This window comes from Pelecanus crispus, chromosome 5 (assembly GCF_030463565.1).
Source record: "Pelecanus crispus isolate bPelCri1 chromosome 5, bPelCri1.pri, whole genome shotgun sequence".
NCBI classification, from domain to species: Eukaryota; Metazoa; Chordata; class Aves; order Pelecaniformes; family Pelecanidae; genus Pelecanus; species Pelecanus crispus.
In genome coordinates this window covers 41,367,719-41,392,483 of record NC_134647.1, presented here as the reverse complement: position 1 = coordinate 41,392,483, position 24,765 = coordinate 41,367,719, and the positions used below count along the sequence as shown (strand labels likewise).

Sequence of the window (24,765 nt, the reverse complement as noted above, 5' to 3'; positions counted from 1 at the left end):
CAACTTCTTGCGCCTTCGTTCTCTGTTAACACAGGGAAAGATCTCATTTACAGATCTTACAAACACTTGCTAAGCACAGACTGCAGCTGCCTCCCAATTAAGCTGGTGATATTCCAGTCACTGCTGCTGGTGAGACGGTGACCAAAGAGGGACCACAACAGCCCACGGCAAACTCAGTGATGAAACAGCCGAAGATTGGTGTGAATGAGAGTTATCCCCAGCTCATTGCAAGCTTCAATCACAACCTCGTCGGCAGCCGAGCCAGATGGGGCAGCGATGAACTGTACTCCGCTCTGAACAAAGACAGAGATAAGTGGAAGGATTAGAGGATGGTAAACCAAAATCCCCCTGAAAAGAAGCTGACAGCCCTAGTCCTTCATCCACATCCCACGATACTAAGCATTGAACAAACAAAGGCTTCCATTGCCCAAAGCCATTCACAGAGGAGTTCCTCATGTGAACAGTCAGCTCTCTCCACAGCTCAGAAATAAGTGTAAAATGGTTCCTCTGGAAGCAACAGGCCTTGTCTTGATATTCTTAAATAGTTTAATAAACTTTAATCCTCTATTCATCCCAAATCAACAAACTGAGCAATGGCTGGGTAATTACTATCCATGTGAGACCAGTAACCATGAGAAATATCCTTCCCAGGATGCGCTCTTCTAGCCAGCAGTGTAGAGCAGAGACATTCCTCAGGAGTCCACACAAAATTCAATCAAAAAGCCCAGGTTGAGCAGATGTTTCCTTAGAGTCACCCTGACATCCTGGCCCCACCATGACCTTACCCGTTTAGCTCTATCGACATTATCCCTAAAAGGGAAGAACGCATCGGAGCTGAGAGAGACAGCAGTCAGCTTGGCAATCCACTGCTTCTTCTCCGCTTCCGTTAACTGCGTGGGCACCTCTTCAAACATCGCCTGCCATTTCACCAGGTCTTCATCCTGCAAGAACAAAAAGAGCCAGCTCAGCCCCAAAGCACGGGCTCCCGGCAGTCCCCTGACAGGAGCACGTAAGGATGAGTGATGATGGCATTCCTCTGACACCCAGCTCAGCTGTGCTTTCTGCTCCCACAGCTCTGCTGGTGGGAGCTTCATACCAGGGATTTTAAAATCCCAAGTGACGGTGAGAACACATTACCACCACCAGCTCTTTTTGCACCCTTTTAACTCCTTTCCTTCCTCCTCCTCACTCCAGGGCTTGAGGGATTCCTCCTCCCACCCTTTAATTCCAAGATGCTCTGCTTGGCCTGCCTGCAGTATGCTGCTCTGTGTAAATGCCAGTACGCGCAAACAGGATCTGGTAGATGACTTAACAAATGACAAACAGCAGCTTGGTTTATGATTCACCTTCTGAAACAGCAACTGCTCCAGTTCTTACCCCCTTAAACAAGCAACCGCTCACAGGGATGATTCATGAGGTCCCCAATCAAGCTCTTGGCCTTCAATACTTAAAAAGGACATACTATTTTCTTGTCTCACTATTGCTTGTAACAGGGAGGTCAGAGGGATTCTGAGAATCCAAAATGCCACACAAGCAAACAGCACCATGCAAGAAGGGGAGGACAGCTCCCCTGAGAGGGCAGTGAGAGCTGAAACATTAACCATACCTTTAACCCTTCCTTACAGCTGGGGGGAACTATCAGATGAAACCAAGCTGCACACCAAAGTGCCGGGCAGGTTCCAGCACCAGGGGCGCTGGGTGCAGTATCAGAGGGGCGAATCAGGACACTTTGCCACTGGGCCATTAAACGACCTTGAGGAAGTCACCATCCTGGGCCGTGGCCACTTGATCCCGCAACTCTATGGGATCATCTGTTACTGACACCCAGGCACAAAGCTCAAGTCGTGCTTAAGTACTACATAAAGACCAAATGCTGCAAGTGCACCCATCACCTCTGGCTCTGACAGTTTGACAGCCAGCATGGAGGCTTCTTGAGAGAGTATCTGCGGACGTTTCAAGCCATAGTCAAAACACCCAAACCCTGGTACCTGGACCTTCCTGGTGGCTGGCTACAGACCTTCAGAAGCACCAAGGGTAATACCGTGTGACTCACATAGAGTTAAAGGCAGACAGCACCTTTGTCCCAACAGCCTTTATAAAGGCTGACCAGTTCCAAAAGTGGTAACCAACCAAGCCTGCTCTTGCCTGAAGTCCTTACAAATTTAAAACTTTATCCTTTGTAAGGACTTGCCTGAGTCCTTACAAATGTCTCCTCAGCACGGAGCCAGCACAGAAACAGCTCAATATAGGCAGAAGGTAGAAATGGTAAGGGCATCATTTTATGCCAGAGGAAACAGTCTGACCAACTCTGAAGTGAGCTATGAAAGGACTTGGTTTTTCTGGTACTGGAAGAAAAAATGAGGTGGAGAAGAAAAGGCCCAGTTATCAGGAAGCCTTGCCAGGTCCTAGCACCCACAACTGATATTTCAACCAGCAGTTCCAGCTTTGTTTTGCAGAAGCTGGACTCTCCAGGCAAACCTTTCAGCCAGCCCTTACCTCACCAATGGTCCCAGTGACATACTGATCGATGGCGTTGGAGATCTCCGCTCTCTTCACACCCGCTTTGAACTTCATGGAGAGCACACGTGGGTGGTGCCGGAGCCACCAGTTATTTGCCTTGTCACCAGCCAGACGCGTGCAGTGGATCCGGGACTGCTGGCCAGCTCCAATACCTATGACCTGAAGCACACAGATAGAAAGCACAATCACGCCTTGCTGCACATAGATCACAATCAGAGCTGCATTCCAGCCAAGCAATTAGGAAAGACCTCCCACAAATTAGCTGCTCCTCACTGAAGCAGAGAAGGAACGCAGGTAATTAGCAAGGAAAACTGAAAATACCTGCATCCCCAGTCCTGTAAATTGATTACAGGTACAGCTCTCTGCACTGCTAACTTCCATGGCTCCGCTGAGCTGACAGTCACTCTCAGGACACTACATTCTTTCATTCTTCTAAATAACATAGCCCCAGTCATTCAAGTCAAACCATTAATATCAGGAGAGTGATACAATTATGGCTTTTGTTTAAGGCAAAATGAAATCCTGTTGGTTGTAGAAACAAACGTGACTGCTAAGAGATGGTAGGCTGCCTACCTGTTCTTAGCGCACTTTGGTTAGAGGATTAAGTCTGAGCCTGGATCACCCAAATACCATAATCTTTCCTGGTGGGCCAGACATACACAGCTTAAAGAGATCAACTGTGATATGTGGTGGATTACAGGGCGGTTTGTCTGTCAAGGCTGATAAGAAAGTAAATCTACTGCCCAATCAGGAAGGCTGGCCAGTAGGACTATTACATCGCATGAATTATCAAGGCCCTGGAGCTACCAACACATTTCCTACTCTGCCATCTGCCAGAGTCCAGGATTTTAAAAATTGCTGCTGCTAACCTTATTTAATAGCACTTGTGCTTGATATCAAACACACCTAGTGCTTCCAGAATCAAAATCCAAAAAGTGATTTTTTTTTCCTCAAGGAAGCTTCTATGAAAATATGGTATTTGCTCAGTTTCCATTTGGTTTTTTTCAGACCACTATCTTTGGAGTTCTCATCAGACACATTCAACCTCTGTCAATTTTTTTTCATGTACACTATATAGACTAAAATATGTAGACACTCTTTGGAGTCTGGTGGTCACGTAACTCGGCAAACCATTTGTCACAGTTCAATGCACAATGCAAACAAGCTCTTGCATCCTGTCTGAGCTGGTGCAAACTCACACTGGAGACAAAGGCAACTCTTAGGTGCTGACATCACTGAAAACTGAACATGGCTGGAGACATCTTGGTTACTGGAATGCTGGCAGAACTACCCCTGCAGATATGGTCTGCCTGCAGTCACAACTGGCAAGCGCAAGGGACAGAGCTGAGGTCTCTTGGGCTCCAGACTGTCTGCTGTTCCTCAGCTTTGCCTCTGCCACAACAGTATGCCAAAGGCACACAAAAGCCAGACCTAGCCACTATGGCTGTCAAACTCGGGCTGATAACTTTTCTCCATGGCTTTCAGAGCTGTGGGTCCTGCTTTGCAAAGAGAGCTCCTGCCATTTCAAACCAGAGAACTGATGGAAAACAAGTCTCCCATAATTTCCTCCTCCTATGAAGCCACAGCTGAACTGTTCACCAGACTGTACACACAGGGGACTGCTCCAGGGACACTGTGGTGAGGCTAGCGGTTCTGGCCAATGCCTCAGAGTTTCCAGCTCAGACTGAAACAGATGGTAAAACTATAAGTCAAAGGCTGCCCTCAAAGGAATGAATCATTTGTCTTCTCATTCATCAAGACACAGTGACTTCACCTCTTACCAGAACCATAAAACATGCTGCTGGACACTATTCCCCCAAGAAGCAAATGCAAGACTTGGGCTGCTATCTAATATCATCTGCTCAGCTATAACTGAAGTCATCGGTGCTTAATAAACCTACAAGCATATTAGGATTTTCATAAATACTAAATAGATGCAAAGTTTCTCACGGCTTAGTGATACCTTCTCCCCTACAAACACTCCCGATGTCCAACCTCTGCTCTCATGTCCACCCCGTTTAACCTTCAAACTTGCAGGGGACCCTGCATCTCAAGGCAGCTCAACGCCAGCTGTGCGTAGGTATAGCGTCTCTTCCACAGAGGTTTATCCTTTCTCCCTGGACAAAGGAGAGGGCTTAAAATTGTCATACACTGCATGCCATTACCTGTCACCCAGCCCTTAAGAGTGGGCCTAGCAAGCCAGGCTAGGCTAAGGCAGAAATTTTTAGCTGGGGATGCAAATGGTAGAGAGTACTGGGCAAAGTGCTGGTAGCAGGGACCAAAATACCATGAAACATTCCCAAGTTTCTGCAAAATTTGATGTCATGTGCCAGAAGTGCAATGTCCCCTCTGCCCTTTCACAGCCAGAATGGTGCCTCATCTTCATCACGTACTTGTGAGCTGTGGCCTTGCACTCCTGTGATGGAACTGGCTAGTCTGCTGCAAGCCCTGGCCCACAGCTGGCAAGGGCAATGATACTGGAGAAAGTGTTTCCAGGCCAATGCAGCCCCAAACATACACAGCTCCTTCATGGGCACACATTAGAAATCAAGCTCTACCTGTCAGCACCCAATCAGCCTTCTCAGAAAGACTGTTTTCTTTTTCTCTGCGAGCTACTCAAAATATTTTACATTTTTTGTGACCTAAATTTTATCAGAAAATGTGTAACTGAACTTCAGCTTGTATTCAACAACTCCAAAATGGCAAGAACCTTGTACTTCAGTTAAACAGAGTGATGTGTCCTGTAAACTCTTCGTAGGCATCCCCAAATCTACAGCGATATTATCTGCAACACATGGGAGTTTTTATAATGGCTTAACAGGCAAGAGAATATAAAAGCTGCCTGTCTGCACCTCCTTCTGATGAGCCCACATTGTTCTAGAAGGAAGTTCATAGTTACAGCCTGGGAAGAACATGCTGATAAGATGCACTTCACTGGAAAATGATGATCCAGGGAAAGCGAAATCCTTTTTTGTAGAAAAATACATTTTGATGCAACACTGCTGGGAAAGATTTCTTCAGTCTAGCCTGGAATTCTGGTCTAAAAAGGAGCAATCGGAAGGTTGAGCTTCTGCTTAATGCAAACTATAGACTTGCACCTGAATCTCTTTCACACTGGCCTGTCTGAATATACCTATTCTCTGCCTTTTTCACTTTGTGTGAAGTGAAAATCTTTCTTCCTACACTTCATCTCTCCCTTCCTCAAATGTTGGCTTTCTCACATAAGAAAACACAGCTGAAACCTCAAAATCCTCCTCAAAGGAATCCTTCCCCCTCTATTTTCTACACAAAAACTAATTATGTTTCTTTCAGAGTTTAACCTCCTGGGAATCAAAAAGTGCTTAAGCAGAGCCTATTAAGTGTGAGGAGTGAAAGGAGACAGTAATACAGGGTAAGTAGAAAAATCACTTAATAAAAAAACCCAGCTTAAGTGAAAATTGAGAACTACTTGATCAAAACACTTTAGCTTGCAGGACAGCCAAACATGCCCTATAGCTGGAATACTGTGCAAAAGCACAGAGCAGATGAGATGGATAATGCCCAAAGGATCCTTGCAAAATGATCCAGACTAGCCTGGATTTGCTCGGATTTACCCTGAATAATGAGTGAAAACAGAAACCCTAAATACATTTGGAATTATAAAAATCAAATAAAGGACTTCACAATTGGGAAGACAAGTAAACGATGAAGTTACTGACAAATGTCTGCACCATTGGTGGGAAACAGTAAGGTAAATTAACAGGTTTGCTATATCCGACTGTGCAGAGAATAAAGAAAGAGAATAATTTTAAATTGCTAATTTAAAACATGATCGTATCATTAAAGAAAGTGTAAATCAACATATTACAGACTGGCTTTGCTGGTGCTGAAAGTCAGACAAAACAAGTGAAAGTGTTTATTGCAATTAGTGGCAGCTGGCTTCCTGTAAATTAAGTGACACTCAAGTCCATAAACGCCTCCTCCCACTCCATGCTTTCCTAGAACTTATTAACACAACCACCAGCCCTTGCTGGAGTAGCCAATCCACTCATAAACCCAAAGAAGCCAAGCTGTCAAAAGAGTTCTGGCTGTCTGATACACAAGAGTTTTGCTAGGCATCAGGGCTGCTGTGAGGCTGAAGTAACCCTTGGAAAACCAAAAGCAATGGAACTTAAAGAAACCTGGACTTCCCAGGCTTGGCTCATATAACCCAAACCAAGTCAGACCCTGGAAAAGCATTTTAAGTGTAACAATCTGGAAGTTACTTTCCACCCCTGGTTCTTGATTTGCACTATTTTTTGGTTTGCACCCAAATATTCCTGTACACATCTGATGTTATCTCTTGGTAGGTGCATGACCAGAGTTAGTTCTGCACAGCATCACCAAGAAGAATCTGAGCTAATCACTATCTTAGTAAGACTGGTTTTCAGTGGACCTTATTTCCTTCCCCATGTACTCTAAGAACAATGGTCTCAATACTTAATAGTCTCAGGAAGCCTTTAAGCTTTGATTTGAAGAACCCAACACAGACTCACCACCTCCTTGAGTAAGTGATTGTAATTGCTGCTGATCTTTACTGGTAAAAAAAGTCACTTGCTTCTTAGTGCAGTACACAGACCTCTGATCTTGGCCTTCTCTGTCACATATACAACAAACCAAGACAAAGCACATTTATATTTGATTAAAATATATGCCTGCAAATATGCAAAACATCACTGAAGCCAGGCTAGTAAAATCCCTGCCTGCCCACACTGCTTTTCACTCCTCCCTCCTGCCTTCTCCCTTCCATATGGTACATGCATTACCACACACATTTCGGAAACATCTGCAGCACCACGTTAAGTCCAGACTTGCAAAAGCACTGGGGAAATTGTTGCTGTAGCAAGGAAGGAGCAAAGATAGTGACACCTTTGTTCTTGGGCTATGAAAACTAACACTCTTGAGTACGGAGAACCATTTAAAAGCAAGAAAAGAACCCCAAAGCTGAATAAAGAAAAATGCCAGATCTCCAGAGACAGGTTTTCAAGAACCATACGGCACATGACCTCAGAAAGTACTAAGAGACAGCGCTGCAATGTTTTCAGGCTGTCACAACAATCTGACAAATGCAGATGCGTACCAATGCAAAAAGGACAGCACTGCAGTTCATTCTCGGTCTGTACCTGTAGGGTACACCATTTGATCCATTTTGCTGATTTATGATGTACCAAAGTGCAAGATCAAAAACACTCTTTGTCTTTTTCTTCTCTTTTTTTTTTAATAGTCCAGGCCTATGGAAAAGTTACCATGGAGAGCAGAGAACCAGATAAACAACAGCATTATGAGAATGAGCCACTGGGTAAAAATGCAATTTTTTAATACATTTACAACAACTTTTGGATAATTAATTTAATTATACCTAGTGATAATGTGGAAAGAAATTTTTTTTTAAATTCAAGATTCATATCTCAACTACACATTTGATAATTCCTCTGTCAATCCCAACATCGTAAGTTTTCAAAAAAATCAGGGAGAATGCCCCAAAGGGAAAAAAAGAAAGTACATCCCATCTTTCTTATATAAAAAGAAAATGAAACTGAGAACCATTTGGACAGTCAGAATCCAGCTGTGAAAACTACTGTCGTTTTCTAAGGCTTTATACAGACTAGAACATATGTGTACATGCACTCAAAAAATGATATAAAAGGACAGAGTAGTTGGAAAGAAATTACTCAAGGCCAAACTTGCAGAACCACATAAGAGCTTTTCCAACCCTATCATTGAAAGAGCCAGCCCTGTCATTATCATGAAAAAATTACACCAGGGTTTTGAAGCAGCCTCTTGAGACACACAGGTTTAGCTACTATTCTGCATGGCACTGTCTAGGGCAGTTCATCTGTGCCTGTTTAATAGCTTCCTGTACGCTAAACGATTTTAAAAGTCAAGCCTGACAAAAGCACTCTCTGACCAGCTTGGCTGCGAAAGCACACTCTACAGAGCTGTCTCATTTGGTTACCTGCCCATCCTTGGCGTAGCAAACTGAATTGGACTGGGTGTATTTGACAGCGATGCTGGCAACAATCAGGTCTCGGACAGCAGACTCTGGCAGCTGAAACAAAACGCCATTGTCAACCGCCCATCCTAACAACCATGACTAGCCAACTGGCTAGTGATCTGCAAACCCCCAAAGCCATCACAAGTAATGTATCATGGAGAGGATAAACAAGATAACAAAAATATCCTGTTTTGTTCAATTACCAGCAAATTTTGTTTAGATTAAAAACTGTAAATGATTGGTTTGGCAGCTATCTCATAGCTCACAGGGATAAGACTCAATCTTACCAGGTCAGGAGGGCTCTGTCACTGGCCCTAAGCCTGCAAAGTCTTCTGTATTTGCTCACTGTCATCAGATGTGCTCACAGGCAAAAAGCTAAGCACATGCTTAAATACACACAGGACCACAACAATAATAATAGCTCCCAATATCTGCGTTAAGTATTATTTTTAAGCCTGTTCCATTACTAATTTATTAAAATGATTTTTATTACCTCAATGTCTGAACTTGCTTCTGAGCCCATGACTAATCATGTGCTCATTAACATCTGTTTTTTAATGAGAACAAGATCAGAGACAAACTGATAACTTTCTGATGATGTGAACTCTAAATGATGAGCAATATCAGCAGGGCCAGAGTTTATACAACACACAGTATACAAGAGGGAGAAGTAAACAGTGAGTCAGAATGAGATCACAATGGATCCTTAGCACATGGCTGTCTCACCATAAGAAATTACACAGTAGCTTAAATAAGAAATACAAATATTTTGGTAGTCAGAGATAAAGGGCAAGGTCCAGCTCCTCTTATCTATGCAAGGAATCAAAACAAAGGCAAACTATCATAATTTACCCAAGTATATTTTGTCCAGAAAGTTTGTGGCATTGTTTTGTTGAAAACCAGTTAAATCTCATTAAAATATTTTAAGAGCTCTTAAAATAGAACAGTGATGACTTCCTTGATGAAAGCACACCAGTTCATTCCACCAGTCGTTAAGGTCATTTATCTTCTGACACTTACATTTTTATTCTTTGTAACAATGTTCTTGAACAATGACCGGTCGATGACTGCATTGTTCCTCTTCTGCATGAGATGCAATCCATAGAGGGTTCGAATCTCATTGTCATCTGGCTCGTAACGGGGATCCATCTAAAAGCCAAAGGACAGGCCAATAAAACTCTCTTAAGAGCAATTCAAAGCCAACATCCAGTAATAGCTTAGGTTAAAACACATTATCTAAAGAACCCAAAAGAAGTGAACTGTTTATAGAAAGCAATGTCAAATCATCAGAATTAATTAGAATTAACTGGAGCAGCAAGGTCTCAACAGCACAAAGTGAAATTTACAGGGTGAAGAGAGGTAATACAGTATAGATGCTTATCTACAAATGTCCATGTTGCAAGCCACAAAAATCTACAGTATTCTAGTCTTTCACAAAAAAGGAAAAACATCCACAGAAAAAGAGTCTTCCAGTCTTCCACAGGAAGGCAGAAATATTTTGAGTTGCTTCATACATGCCTCAAGGTACAACTCCCAACCCTCTTCGACATTAAAGAAAACAGTGAACACTATTATTTCCAGAGATGCACTCTCCTGGGGCACATCTCCAAACAAGCATGCAGTACAGTTCATTTACACAAGTGTAAGGGGTAAAGTTAAATGGAACTGTTAAACGGCATTCAGGTCTACCCATGCACGGGCTTATTTAGAAATATGGTAGCCCCAGTTCAGGTTATTGAGACGAAGTAAACCGGATTAAGGCTACCAGCTCTAAATAGGAGCGTGCGCATGCTTCATGTGATTTCCCTAATCCACGTTAATTTGTTCAGATCAACTTTCCTTAGCATCCCACTGCAGATGGGCCCTGAAGATACAGGCTTAACCAATACAACCTCAGCCTTGCAAAGCTAATTGAATTCAGGAGGTAATCAGCTGCCTAGACTGCCTGCAATTTCATTCCTTCTTGCCTGAAGCTCCTGAGCCATCTTCTACAGCTCTCCTAGTAGTAACACTACAATTGCAGCTTCAGCTAAGCCTTGGATTTTCTTTTTATAATGTTATAGTAAAGCTCTCTGCTTGTTTGTCTCTCAGAGTCAGGCAGAAATAGGACCTGTTCAGCTGTTCTGACAGCATTATGTAATCCATTAGTCACGTTCACCAAAACTGGATGATTCTGAAGTGCCAACAATCACTGCGAGAACAAGGAAGGCAACCTGACACCGACCTGACCACACTGTATTAATATTCCTTGACAACCATACTGGCTGCAGTATGATGCAGGATGATGCAGGTGCATCATCCCAGGTCCAAACTCTGCCTGTGCCGCTATCTTCATCACTGACCGTACTAAAGACTGCTCTACAAACACCACATGCCCAGACAAGGCTTCCCCCAGTGATATACTACACATGCTTCTCACTGCCAAGACTCACAACATCACTGAGGCACTATATCTTAGTTAAAAAGAATTCAGGGGGGAAACAAATTCAGCAAAAGTGAAAGGAAAGCCAGCAGAGAGTGGAAAGAGAGCCCAGAAATTCTGTTTCATTGAAGTACTCTTGCTGGTTCATAGGTTTAATTACTTAAGCCAAGGGAGGCATTATGAAAATACTCTGCTCTAGGACTATAGGCTAAACATGACCACAACAGTGCTGGTGGAATTCTAGCTCGTACAGCAATCCCCAAAGACCTTTGGAAAGGCTTCCATGCGCTGCAGGGGCACCTGGATCAGCCCCCCCCAGCTATTTGGACACTAAGTCTGTGAAAAGCAGGTACAGGAAAAGCAGCAGAGGGTTACAGTAGAGCAGGAGTACAAACCTGGAGAACACAGTAACCACCATTCTTCTTTTTGGCAAGGATTTTGAGAGCTTCTTCCTCATAGCCAGGAGCTACCACACCATCAGATACCTGCAACACACAGAGATTTCAGCTTCCATGTGAAAAAAACAGAGGAGCTAATACTGAAAGCTCCACCTGCCATTTCCAGAATGGCATTGAAGGCACACCTCTTAGGGTCTATACATACCACACAATATCAAAAGCACTATTACAATATTGGTTTCAGTCCTGGAAACAGCAGAGCGCTATAAACTCTTGGCAGGAGTTAGTAAAAAGTACCCCACCACCACTTTAAGCTGCATGGAACTAATAACTAATATCCCCCTCCAGGGGGAAATGGCTCATGCATGACATCCCCACTTCTCCGCCCTAACAGCAAACATGGCTTAAAAAAAAAAAAAAAAAATCCTTATTTCAACAGTGACACTCCTGATGAGACAAAAATATTGGCAAAAGAGCTGTTAACAGCACTGAAACTGAGAAGAGTTTACATTCATTAGTGCCATGAAGTGATATACACTTTTCACATTCTTATCCTACAGTTTGGGTGGGGGTTTTTTTGTTTTTAAGTAATAGTATACCAAATGTTATCCTCACAAACCAGTCAAACATGCTCTTTCATTTGTTTGAAAAGAAGTCTCCAATGTACAAGACAGCCTTTTGCATTGTGTCTTCCCCCTCTCAAAAAAATTGTAAGCAACATACAACGGGATGAATGTGTTTGGTAAAGCATTAACTCCCAGTTGTTTAACCCTGTATTTAAACTAGTGACTTGCACAATGCAGTCAGCTATGGAGTTAACATTTAATCCAGCAAAGTAAAAAGTGCAGCCTGGAAAGTGGCTGAGCCTACACATAACTTATATCAACTGGCAGGTAACTATCTACATCCACATTCCCGCCTTGGGCAAGAGGCTGGCCATCAGCTCTCTGGTCCTCTATTGTTCCGATTACAGCCATTCAACCAGATACTTGTAACAGTGTAATCAGGGTTCATTTCCAGAGGCCTACTTGGAGGCAAGAGATTTGCAGTCATCCCTTGGAAAGCTGCATTTCAAGCACTGCTATTTCACAGGCTCTCCCACACAGCCAGGTTTTAACTGGTAGGAAGAAAAATGCATCACAACGTAGGTATAAATTCTGCACTCCAGATACCAAATTACACAAATGGACCAATAGGTAGCCTTCAGTAAAATGGATCAAATTCAAACAGAATGGCTGTTACAAACCAATCACTCCTTCTAGTCTGATTCTCCTTTTTAAACAGCAGCAAATCATTCGAGTGTAACTAACCTCTCTAGAAATAATCTTGGCTGTAGCCACATCACAGATATCAGACAGGGCAATGAAGTCACCAAAAGAAGACATCCGATCAGCACCTGCAAAAATCACATTTTTAGTAACTTATCAAACTGTAGCATAATACAAAGAAAAATCTTTGCTCCTACAATCCAGTCAATTTCAATGACAGCCAATAATTTAATCCCACAGCAAAAATAGGCCATATAAGAGCAACAAGGATGAAAAATCCTACCTCAAACACATGCACCTTTAAATATTCCCATAGTTCAGGTATTCTTCCTTCTTCACTGCATTTGTCAAAGCTCTAACTCTGTAATGTCTACCTCCATTACCACAAGCAGCTCTGCTGTAGCCATGGTGGCAAAAGGACAAGGAGAGGCAAGGATCATACAGAAAGATTTTAGATGGGAGACAGTTGGAAAAAGAGGGAAGCTTTTAGATGCCTGTGCTCCCATCTGGCTTTTCCTGTGAGAAACCAGACTCAGAAATGTAGCCAAGAGCAATTTTTTTTTCTTTCAAATATAAATACTCTCTGTATTTAATGGCATAACTAAGGTGAACAATTAATGGCACTCAGCTCCTATCAGGTGCTCTACTACTTAGCAAGGTCAATTCTTCTGTCCTTGCCATTCTAAAGGTTTGTTTTTCTACCAGTCCAATGATTTTCCAAGGACAATGTTCAAAGATGGTCCCTAAAGTGATGAAAAATGAACACAAGCCAATGTGACCTTTATCAAATTTGTTTTGTTTTCTATAACCTGTGCCCATTTTCTAGGAATGACATGGAAAATGAGAGAATTAGCAAAGTATCTCAGCTAAGCAGAGGAAGCTATTTTTATTTACTTGTTTTTATCTTTTTTTGTGATCTCTGAAGTACAAAAGCATTAAAAAAACACCCACCAAATACCAAGCAGAAACATTTCTACTCAAGTTTAAGTATTCCTGAGCACCCCATATGCAGTGTGAGTGTGCTACCAGCACAGCCATTTATTTATCCATCCTTTAGCCAAAACCCCATTGATTTATATAAGTGTATATATATACACACACGCGCATGCTTAAATTTAAAAAAAAAATCTCTACAGATCTTCTACATACATCAAGAAACAGAATCCAACATGTTTTTAGCCTCTTTGAAACAATATACAAGGTCTGCTCACTTGGAGAGCAATTTTTGATAGGCAGTCAGTTCATTTAGTCAGTCAGTCAGATCCTTATGGAGAAAAACCCTGCAGAGGAAGAGTACACTGCAAAGGGAAGAGCCTGCAAAGTGCTAAGCATGCTGCTCAGGTCCTGAGAATTAAGCTCAGCTCTTTGGACATGCTAGTTTATTCCTGGGCTTCTCACCTCTGCTTCGTGCATAAGCAGATGCCAAGGGCGTTAAGGTCTGGTAGAAGTCATGCACCATGCAGACTTGTGCCTCCTCTTCGCGGAGAGGTATTCCAACAGCAGCACCTAGTGGGGAATACAAGCCAGGGCACTCAGACCAGAACCTCTCACTGGTCCTTGCCCATGGGACCTCCCGGAACTGCCAGGGTAAGGAACACAGATACACCACTGGCAGGGCCTGCCAAAAGTCATGGTCTGTTCAAAGAGAAAAGCATGGCAAGAAGGAGCCACCCACCTGCAGGACTGACATGTTTGAAGGAGGCTGCAGCGGGAATGCCTAATGCCTGCTTGAGTTCCTTCACCAGCTGCCAGGCATTGAGAGCATCACACAGGTTGATAAACCCTGGAGAGCCATTCACCACTGCAAACATAGCACACAAACAGACACATTAAAGCTGGCAGAGTCTGCTCCCCAGAGTCTGGACAGCAAGCAGAAGAGATTTCTCCCACCAAGAACTGAAATCACTACAAATTGTTCTTGTTAAACGACCCTGGCTCCTCAGCAAGGTTAAGTGCCCTGAAAAGCTTCAGTGACTTGTGAGGAATGCACAGGCTTGAGATTCAGGAGATACCAATACAATTCTCTTTGCTACCAGAAGCTGCTGATACAACCTTGGAGCAAGACACACACTGACCCCATGCACCTCCCCCTCTTGTGAAAGGGGAACAAAAGAACATTCCCCCTTATGTTCTCAGAGCTCTTCAACTGGCAGCCATTTGCAACAAGAGCCATCTCTTTCTGAGGATGCCTACCAGAGCTTGGTTTTGACCAAGGTGCACAGGCAGTGCTGTCAGGAAAGAACACAAAAAGCACATCCTCTGCTCCCTAGCAAGTAGATTTCTTTACAAATCCAGTAAATAAATTTCATATAGTGACTATGGCTCTGATTCAACAAAGTACTCTGGCACTAGCCAAACTTTAAGCACATGTTGTCTCTAGCTAATGTCAACAGAACCACTCACAGCCATGAAATTTAGGGCAAGCTTTTAGCAAAATGCTTCATTTGTTCCTTTCATCAGAAATCCATGCCAAGAGTAAAGGTCATTCAAAAGTCTGCTCTCAAAACCTTTTGCCCTGGCCCTGCAAGAAGAACTGTTTGTACTGACATGGCAGGACTGTGAGCATTTCAGGAGACAGGAGGAAAAGATCATTTTAGCAATAGTCCATGGCTAGAACAGGTGAACACAGTGTTGTTCTGCTGCCATACTGGGAGGCAGACTTGCAAGCAAATCAGCTTCCAGTGCAGGCATGGAAAAGCTTTCTATGAGATCCCAGAATTGAAATAAGGAAATTCTGCAACACAAAGCTTCACTGTCTGCTCAACAGGACAATGCCTGCACACAAGGCAAAACTGGTTCTCACTAACATTAAAAGCAATCTCAAGAACAAGAGTAGCCAGACTTTTTTTCTCTCCAAAACAGGGGTGTCCCTCACTGCAGCAATGCTGCGATGAGTGGCACACTCTGTAACATGGCTGAGACAGACACCAGACCTGTCCCAAACTCTTGTGAGCGAGACTAGTATCCCTTCCTTCTACCACCACTAGCAGAAGCAGCATTCTAGAAAACTAAGGTAATAAACCTCTGCTCAAAACCATCAAAGAAAGAAAAAAAGAACAAAACCCATTCAAAAGTAGAGAAGAATAGCTTGGTTTCTAGACAGAGTAAATGGTGACACAAAAAGATTGGGAAGATACTAAATAAGGAAAATGGAAAGGAGCAAAGCATCTTAAAAGGATAGCAAAGTTTTACTTTGCAAAATCTGGATCTGATGTCAAGCAGAAGGTGCACCACGTAAATCTTCCCCAAGAGTCTTCAGTGCGGACACACAATCTTATACCAACAGAGAATGTGGAGCTACAACAAGTCTTGTGGGGGTCAGCAGGCAAGCCTTTCTGTCTCAACCTTTTTCATTGCAAAGCTAGTGCCACTCAGTAATAAAGTAGCTGTTAAGGTACTGCTGGCCGTCCCTTGGACTAAGGTACAAGATGGTATTTCAGTTTTAAAGACAACTGGCCGACATGCCCAACCACCTCCTTGCCTAGCTATCCCAGAGCTCCCTTCTGGCCAGCGTGGCCTAGGCCTCACCTGTCAGAGGAAGTTTGGATCTCATTGTGTAGAGCTGCGCAGGACTCTGGTGAGGATTCATGCCATACCTCAGGGGCAGCTGGGACACCCCCTTGCTGTACTCTTTCCTAAAGTAGTCAGAGATGGCTGCATCGTACTGAGCAGTGTGGGTGAAAGCCTGGGGACAGAATGGGGGACACCCATCAACTTACAAAGGATTTGGTGTTTAAAGAAGTGAACGAACAAAAGACAAACAAGTCTGGCCTAGCCTTTCGCTGCAAGCAAATGTGACCAACCTTCAGTGCAAGGTGACGCCTGGTTTCCATAGAGGTGTCTTTGTCTCTTGATGTCACCATCTCTTTAGCTACTGCGGAGTAGTCTGCAGGGTCACACACAACTGTCACGCGAGCATGGTTCTTGGCAGCTGCCCGCAGCAAGGCAACTCCTCCTGCAAGAAAAGGATGGAGGCATGAAGCGCTTCCCTTCTGGACACAGCATAATAAAGAGCCACATCTGAGGCCAAGAAGGGACATGCATCAATCGATCATCTGTGCCAGATGAATGTGCCCCCCTTTTTTCCAGCAAGGAGAAAGGACTGCAAGAGTACTCTTCAAAATGTACAAGGCTGGTGAGTTTGACTCAATCCACTGGTGAAGGTGCACATTGATTTGCCTTTGCAGATACGGGCAGAGCTGCAGGGTCACGCATGGGCTGCAATGAGCAACTGGGGCAAGAATGCCTCCAAGCAGCACAGCTACATCTTGAAGAGGATGGCTGTCTCCACATATCGCTTAAGCACCATCTTCTGCAACACTGGGCTGGGGAGGGGTCTATAGGAAGATTTACCTCTATACTGCCAAGCAACTGGGGTTCCCAAATCTCTCTGCAAATGTTAATGAATCCTGCCCAGGTTCTCTGTGTAGAGTAAAAAGCCACACTTCTCCCTTAAATCTGACTCTGCACAGCTATTACAACACTTTAAATCATACAAGATACTAGCCTGTTGCAAAGGAAAAGTAGAGGCTGGCACTGCTATATGCAGAGTGAGTACTACTCCATAAAACATTTAAGAGAGAGCTCTGCTGGGCATCATTTGGACTAAACTACTGCAAGAAAATTCAATCCCAATCCAACCTCATGGCACAAAACTCTGCCTGTACTGTTCACAAGCTGCCAAGCAGAGATGCTGCAGTGAAGGACTGGCAAGCCTTTTGGGGTTATTAACTAGCAGAAAGAGCAAAACTGCTCATGATACAGGCATCCGTGCTTCCAAACTCAGGTACTAACTACTCTCCCACATATGCAGACCAACCCCTTTCCTTGTAGCGGCTTCCTACAATGAAGGTTTCAGCAACCCCCAGAACACTTCCAGTGGTTCAGCTTTTTCTCTCCAAAGCTCATGTTTTTTATTTTTATTACACTGCCAGAGGCTGCAAAAAAGGTTCAATCTGCTCTCCATGTTTCAGTAGGAAGCATGCTCCACCTGGCCTTTCCTAGCACAGCCTTCTACAGTTCAGCAGGCTTCTTCCTTTGGGCTGTGCGTGACTTGCCCACCTATGCAGCATGGCTTGCCAGCCTGTTACAACAGCCACTTGCCATTTTAATTGTAGGTCTGCTTAAAAGCAATGAGGTTTACCCAACTATGCTTTCAGTCTGCTCCTTGCAACTCTTGCAATCTTTAGCAGACTTCCTTTATGGGGTGTGCAAGGCCACCAAACAAAAAGACAAGACCTGAGACCACTTAGAGACCAGAACCATCAAGTCTGCCTGGAGAATAGATTTGCTCACCCTTTAACTTACCAATATCAATCTTTTCCACTGCCTCTTGTACAGTTACATCTGGAGAAGATACGGTCTTCACAAAGGGGTAGAGGTTACACACTACGACTCTGAGAATTGAGGGGAAAAGCAGGGTTACTCAATGAGAAATAAAAAGGCCAGATTGGGCTTGGAATGCACAAGGTACTACCAGTGTTTTTATGGTCTTGTCTCTCAGATCAGGGACCAGCATAAAATCCTGTACCCAAGGCTTCTTTCTCCAAAACACTTAAGAGTCAGTGGTGTTCAGCCAAAGGCCAAGTGATGTTACAGTGGTGAAACAGTACACGCATTATACAATTTAACTGAACTCTGAACATTAAACAATGTTACAGTGGATAGAACCATATTTTACAGAAGTTAGTTAAAAGGAAGAGTTTCTTGAAATACATGGGCCTGTGTTTAAATGTTTAGTGATTTTGGTATGCAACTTGAGCCATATCAAAGGACTTCAAAGTGGGCTCTCAGCAGTACTGAAAACAGGCTTCTGCCAACTTTCCTAAGAGAGTAAGCACTCAGAGCAAGGTCCATTGCAAACATAGCATAAACAGACTAATTTCCCACAACTTTTTCAAGAGCAGGAAACAACCTACATATCACCTTCTGGACTTTTAAAATACCAACAGCATATGAAACCTGAGTGCACAGCCTGGATCTCATAAAGCCTCTGTGGCACATAGAATCATAGAATCATTTAGGTTGGAAAAGACCTTTAAGATCATCCACTCCAACCATTAACGTACACTACCAAGTCCACACTAAACCAATCAAGGGTAGACTAGACTAAACCATGTCCCAAAGTGCCATGTCTACCCGTTTTTTTAACACTTCCAGGGATGGTGACTCCACCACCTCTCTGGGCAGCCTGTTCCAATGCTTGACTACCCTTTCCATGAAGAAATTTTTCCTAATTTCCAACCTACGAAAGCAGGTGGGAGAATTGACTTCCCCTCTCAAAGTAAGGCTGTGCCTTACGGGAATTAGTTTCTTGATCTGATCTGGAAGAAGCTGCAGTCTGTATTCCAGAAAGCATGAAGTAGTAACTTGCCCTGTCCCATCCTGCCAGTGCCACGTGAACTATAGTGAAAGGAGGTATCTGTTTTGACTTTCACAATGTTTTTATTCCAAGAGAATTAATTCACTCTCTTGATCTGAATGTATGATGGTATCAAACTCCAATGCATGCCTAGTATTGGCAGTGAGTTACTATGATGCATATGCTTGCATCCAACTTTTAATATTCCTTTGTTTCCACAGTGTGATGAATTCAAGCGGAAGATCAGCTTCCAGTATTGTTTTCAGAACCCCCTATGTCTCTGATTTTCCTATGATACCTTTTATTTTCTGTTCTATTTCCAATACCCTCTCCCCCTGCAATCCATTCATGCTCCTGACCTGTTGCAAACCATCAGGAATCTGTGGACTTTAACACTGCTAATGCTTTTATTTGTGGAAATCAAGATAATCAGTATCAAGGTTTCCTACCTTGACTTGGGTATGTAAATTTTATGCAACTACACAAAGACCTTTCTGCTGAGGATCAGCTCCTTCTGCTTTATATAGGACAAATCCACCAAATCCAAACTGTTACTCCAGATGCAAGCGCACTGTAAGTCACTGACATAAAGGCATGTTACATCCCCTGCACTTCAGCAGAGCCTGCTTTAATATGCAGTGTACTCTGAAGAGCCACCACTGCTGAGCCATCTATGAGTATTCCTGTGGTTTTAAATTCCAGGTTTTCAAATTCAGCCTGGAAACCCATCCATCTTAGGCACATCAGCTTTTAAACATAATTTTAAAAGCCAAGATGCATTCTGGCCCAATCTCCACAGTCAAACTATACCTCCCATCCTGGCTATACCTACAATTTAGTATGTTCAATTCAGCCATTCATTTCTAAACCAGGAGCTACCCACTGACATGGACTTGGTTACTCACAATCACTAGTTAGATGTTAAAACCAATTAGTTAAACATAATCCCAAACTGCCCTGTGTGAGTGTACTGAGTAAATACATTCTAACAAAAACAGAAAAAAAAGAAACCCCTTTAGTACATTAGTGCGCAAACTGTGTTACTTCAATTTCTGGCTGCAGCTTACTTGCTCCCATGATGCCTCTCAAAGTAAGTTTTGTCTGTTATCTGTGTGTTTTCTGTCTGTACAAATGCTCTGTGTTCCTGACCCACTTTTCGTGCCTACTTTTTATTTATGTGTTGAAACTCAGTAAACATTATGCAAATATCAAAGGGTATATTTACAAAGCAAGTATTTCAAAATCGGGCATTGTCATCTGATCAGACACCCAGAGCCAAGCTGAGGGGTGATGGGCCAGCTTCAGAAGTACTGAATTCAACTTTGCAAGAAGGGTAATGTGGTCCAACATTGACTAAATGTGAAGTGTCAAAATTCCCAGGTAATCAGAAGACATTAAAATGTCTGTTCCCTGTGGAAACCACAATGTAACTTTCTTGGTTTAGTTTTCTCTTGCTACAAGTGATTAAGATGCCCCTGTAGAAACTTGTATTTTTAAAAACATAGTATATCCTGACAGGGAAAAGGAAGGAGATTGCAGATCTTCTGGTGTGCAGATGTTACAATCCCTACTTCTCCCATTCACTGGTGTCTCCAATGTGCATTTTTGATTACTGATGAAATGCATCATGTCCCCCAACATTTACCTTACAAGGCTGAAATCCTGTTTGTTCATATCTGCATTATCTTCTGGAATATTGCGAGCCAAGATGCCTAGTTACAAACAACAGTACATCTTTATTTAAAAAAAGAACTAAATCACTAACAAACATTTTTTTAATTCAACATCCTCCTTCAGACTGTGCTCTTCCTCAGAGATTTTCTGCCATAAACTTTCTGATTCTAGTTCAGAGAACAGTCCTCAGCCCCTACTCCTCTACCCTACTGCATTTTACTGACTCTTTGGCTTTTCAAATTCCATACTAACAGATCTTTTTCCCCCCAGTGCTAAATCCTAGTGCATTCCAAGTGCTGAACAGCAACCTCAAAAACGTACTTTATAGGCATTCAGTTGCTACCCTTAAAACACTAAACTGTCATTAAGGAGGTCATGGAGAGGAAAAGGGCACCTGCTGCTCCTCAGCCAGCAACACTCAAAGCCTATGAAGCATCTGGAGCAAAAGAAGCTGTGCCTCTAGCTGAGCAGCATAGGTGGCTAGCTTAGGTCTAGGAACTCAGCGAAACGTGTGGGTGACTGGCTGGCACAGAGTAAGCAACAGCACAATCCTGGGTTCTAGGCTGTCAGAGGAGATTGTCTCCAGCCCTCAAGTATAGTGGGAAAGCAGATGGGCTAATGTGCAGATTGTCCAGTTATCAGACATCTTCCTTGCTGAAGAGGAGCCAGGAAAGATTAGACATGCAGAAATCACCCACTAAGATAATGCTGTCATGTTCCTTATGCTGCACACCAGATTCATCCACAGGTTAAATTCACTGGAGCTCTCTGCCTGAGCAGGTCTGAAATCAACTCTGCAAAGAATGTGCAAAGGCATTTACAGAGAAGCCCTGTTACTTGTAGCCCTGGGGAAGAAAAGCTCTGCTAACTGCATAGAGGCCAGCATAGCAACAGAGGAAGAAATTCAGCCACTGTGCACTTCTTCACCCTGTGCTTTTCACTTCCCCTGCTGCTAGAGCAAATCTGTTTCCATTACCCAGTTCGTCCACACAACCCTTAAAAAAGACATCTGTCAACCCCTTCTTCCCATCCTCATGGTGCATGGATTTCTCCCTTACACTGAAAATACATTAGCAGAAACATACCAGCATGGACTGCAGGATGAAGGGTTTTCACACGTCCACCTAACATCTCAGGGAACCCTGTCAGGTCCGAAACATCTCTGCTCAACAAGAAAACACAGCATGATAATAAATGTGCCATACTGACTTAATCTATAGGTTGAATGTTTATTATCCCCATCAGGGCAGTAATTTAGATCTGCTGGCAATGTTGGGTTTACTGGAAGGAGATTTAAAACTTAGGAGTTTTGAAGGCAGCAAGGTGGGGAAACAAACCTAGCTTTCTTTTGGCCATCTGTTCAAAAAAAAAATCACCACCTTTCCATCAATGACAGGAGGAGTTTGGAGAGAAAACACATGCATGATTCCTCTAAACTTCAGTATCTTGTATCTCAGTAAGAGCACAACATATGGAAGGTGTGTAACCAAACTGCTAGGAAAAACCTATAGTGAGTGACAGACTAGGATACCTCCTTCTTATGGAAGGCTGGGAAGTAGTTCTGAGATGAGGCATTCTATGTTAAGATAGATCTGACATTTTTATTATGGTTGGCATCTGTCAACTAGTCAGCAAAATGCTGCTAGGTACAGAAAGATTAGTAGAAACGGCAAAAACATTGGTTTAATGCTCCCTCACTCTTCACAAGATGTTGATCTGTATCTTACGCAAAAGCTGCATCTGACAGAAGACAAAGGACACCACTTTCTAGTAAGTGACCCAAAACAAAAAAAAATTGTGTAGATTTCACTACAAACTCCCCCGTGCCAAAGAGGCAACAACTACTTTTTCCATGAAATTGAAACAAAGTTCATGGGTCACACTCAACTAAGCAGTATGGTTATCTCTTAAATACACTGAAATAACCAAGATAGGCAAATCCCAAGTCAACATGGTTTATAGAGAGAATGGAAGACCATCCTCAAGAGAAGCAATACCTCAGTACTGTTCTTCCCAGCTTAGCCCAAACATTAATTAACGTTTCACCACTCCCTGTGACTGTTCATGATGGTAAAGGAACAAAAAAAAAAAAATGGAGAGGGAAGGGGAAATGTGACCATCCTTTGCTTCAGGCTTCACAACCAGGCAAAGAACTTGGAGAGACACGACAAAGTGCTGGATAACAGCGAGGACAGGGAGCTCTGGAGGCGGTGTATATTCATGCTGATGTGTCCCTGGGGCCTATCACTGCATTCACTGGAAGCAAAAAAGGAATCATAGTCACCTGTCCTGCCAAATAATTGACAGATTTTTCATCACTGTACTGGAAACAATTTTTATTTGGCCAGAGCTGGTGTTTTTAATCACAGCACAGAAAAAACTAAAACAAATTTCCCCAGAATGATGGGCCAAAACAGCCGGTGACTGTACATGTCCCTTCTCAAACAGTGGATGCACAACACTCTGAAAAAGCTGACCATCATGCTGAGAAAATTATTTGTGACAAATGATCTCCAGTGAGCTTCAACATATTCCTGACACGTCACCTTTCCTGTCCCAGGACTGGGCAAGGATCAGCTTTCACCTGGCTGTGAGGAGCAGCACCGAGGTCAGATTAGGAATTTCAAGACAACCGACTGTCTCACAGGAAAAAAGCTGGCTCAAGGCAGATAAGGCATCATCTCCAGCACAACTCTCCTGACATCCCTCTGTGTGCTGACCTGCACAGTAACACTCTTTGGCCTCCGTCAACCAACTTCAGGCCAAGAAGGTTCTGAAGTTTGCTCTGGGGCTTTTGGGGTGGGGTTTTTTTTGGAAGGGAAGACTGGCTTTCAGACCAACCATTTTTGCTCACAGATGGAGAAAACAGTTTAAGCAACCTCAGGTCCCAAATGAGCATTTTTGGTGAAGATGTATAGGAAAGTGTCTGTACCTGACAGGCAAGCCAGCATCTCTCAGGGATTTGGCTGTTCCTCCAGAGGCAATTAAACCCAGGCCAAGAGCATTCAGATTCTTTGCAAATTCCACCAGGCTGGTCTTGTCAGAGACACTGAGTAAAGCTGACAGGTGGGAAGAGCACAGATATTTTGGTTTCAAAAGGGGAACAGAGAAAGAAAACAACAGGATTGAGAGGCGGAAGCCTGTAGAAGTTTGGTAACTTGGGAATCTCCTCCGATGTGAGGTGCCGGGGTAGGGCAGGGAGAAGCTGCCCACCAGGCCCTCACCTTTCCACAGCGGAGGTGCCCCCCTCCCCGCCCCGGGCAGACACCGGCGGGAGGGCACCCAACGCGGGGCACCCCCTCACCGTCGTTCCCGCTTCTCTTCCCGCCCCCCGCGGGAGTTTAAACCCCCCTTTCACACAGCGGCGGCTGCCCGCCAGCTGGGATCGAAGCCAAGGTATAACCAGCCCCCACACGCCCCCCCCTCAGGGCAGGGGAACCACCGGCCCGGCTCTGAGACGAGCGGCAGCCGGCCGCCCCTCTCCCCCCGGGGCCGAGCCCGGCAGCCGGGCGATACGCCTCGGCCCGGCGGCTCCGGCCCACCCGCCCGACGGCCATTTCGTGGCCCGGCGGGGGGGCGGCCCCCCCTCCACCCCTCGGCGGCTCCAGCGGCCGCGGCCGCTCCTCGCTGCCGCCACCGCAGCGGGCGGGCGGGCGGTCGCGGCCCACCCGGGGCTGCCGGGGCCTCGCCGCCCCCGCGTTACCGAGCTGCTGCCGGGCGGCCATGGCGCCGTCGGTGGGTGCGCGCTGGCGGCGGCGGGCAGGCGGGAAGGCGGGGAGGAAAGGGGCGAGCAGCGGCGGCCCGCCGGGATTTGGGCGCCCGCTGCACGGGGGGCGGGAGCCTGAGGGGCCGGACGGGGCGGGGCGGGGAACGGGGAACGGCGGGCGGGGGGGGGCGGCGGGGTGCTGGCGCGGGTGTGCAACGCACGTGCTGCGTGTGAGCGCCGGTGTGGCGCGGCCGTGGGGTGTCCGGCAGGCCCCTGTGTGTCCGGGCCCGGAGAAGCGGTGGGTGCCCCACTGCTGGAAGTGTCCTGTGTGCAACACGTGTGCCTGGGTGTGCAGCCCACGTGCGGATGAGCAGGGCTGGGGTGAGGAGGGGGCGGCCCCCCC

General features: G+C 44.6%; 1 protein-coding gene across 3 annotated transcripts; it reads right to left on the bottom strand.

Moving 5' to 3' along the window:
* Nucleotides 1-173: 173 nt before the first annotated feature.
* Nucleotides 174-24,381, bottom strand: ATIC (5-aminoimidazole-4-carboxamide ribonucleotide formyltransferase/IMP cyclohydrolase). Of its 3 annotated transcripts, none has more exons than XM_075710926.1 (16): nt 24,360-24,381; nt 23,589-23,715; nt 21,742-21,818; nt 20,628-20,694; nt 17,929-18,017; nt 16,425-16,576; nt 16,150-16,306; nt 14,297-14,422; nt 14,020-14,127; nt 12,664-12,749; nt 11,351-11,440; nt 9,554-9,682; nt 8,495-8,587; nt 2,497-2,679; nt 786-941; nt 174-293 (listed from the first exon to the last, which is right to left on the bottom strand). In XM_075710926.1, the coding sequence occupies exons 1-16, from the start codon at nt 24,379-24,381 to the stop codon at nt 174-176; spliced, it is 1,782 nt and encodes a 593-aa protein (XP_075567041.1). The 3 variants fall into 3 exon arrangements, with proteins under 3 accessions (XP_075567041.1, XP_075567042.1, XP_075567043.1); XM_075710927.1 differs by lacking the exon at nt 24,360-24,381 and adding an exon at nt 24,195-24,213; XM_075710928.1 differs by lacking the exon at nt 8,495-8,587.
* Between the last annotated feature and the right edge of the window lie 384 nt (nt 24,382-24,765).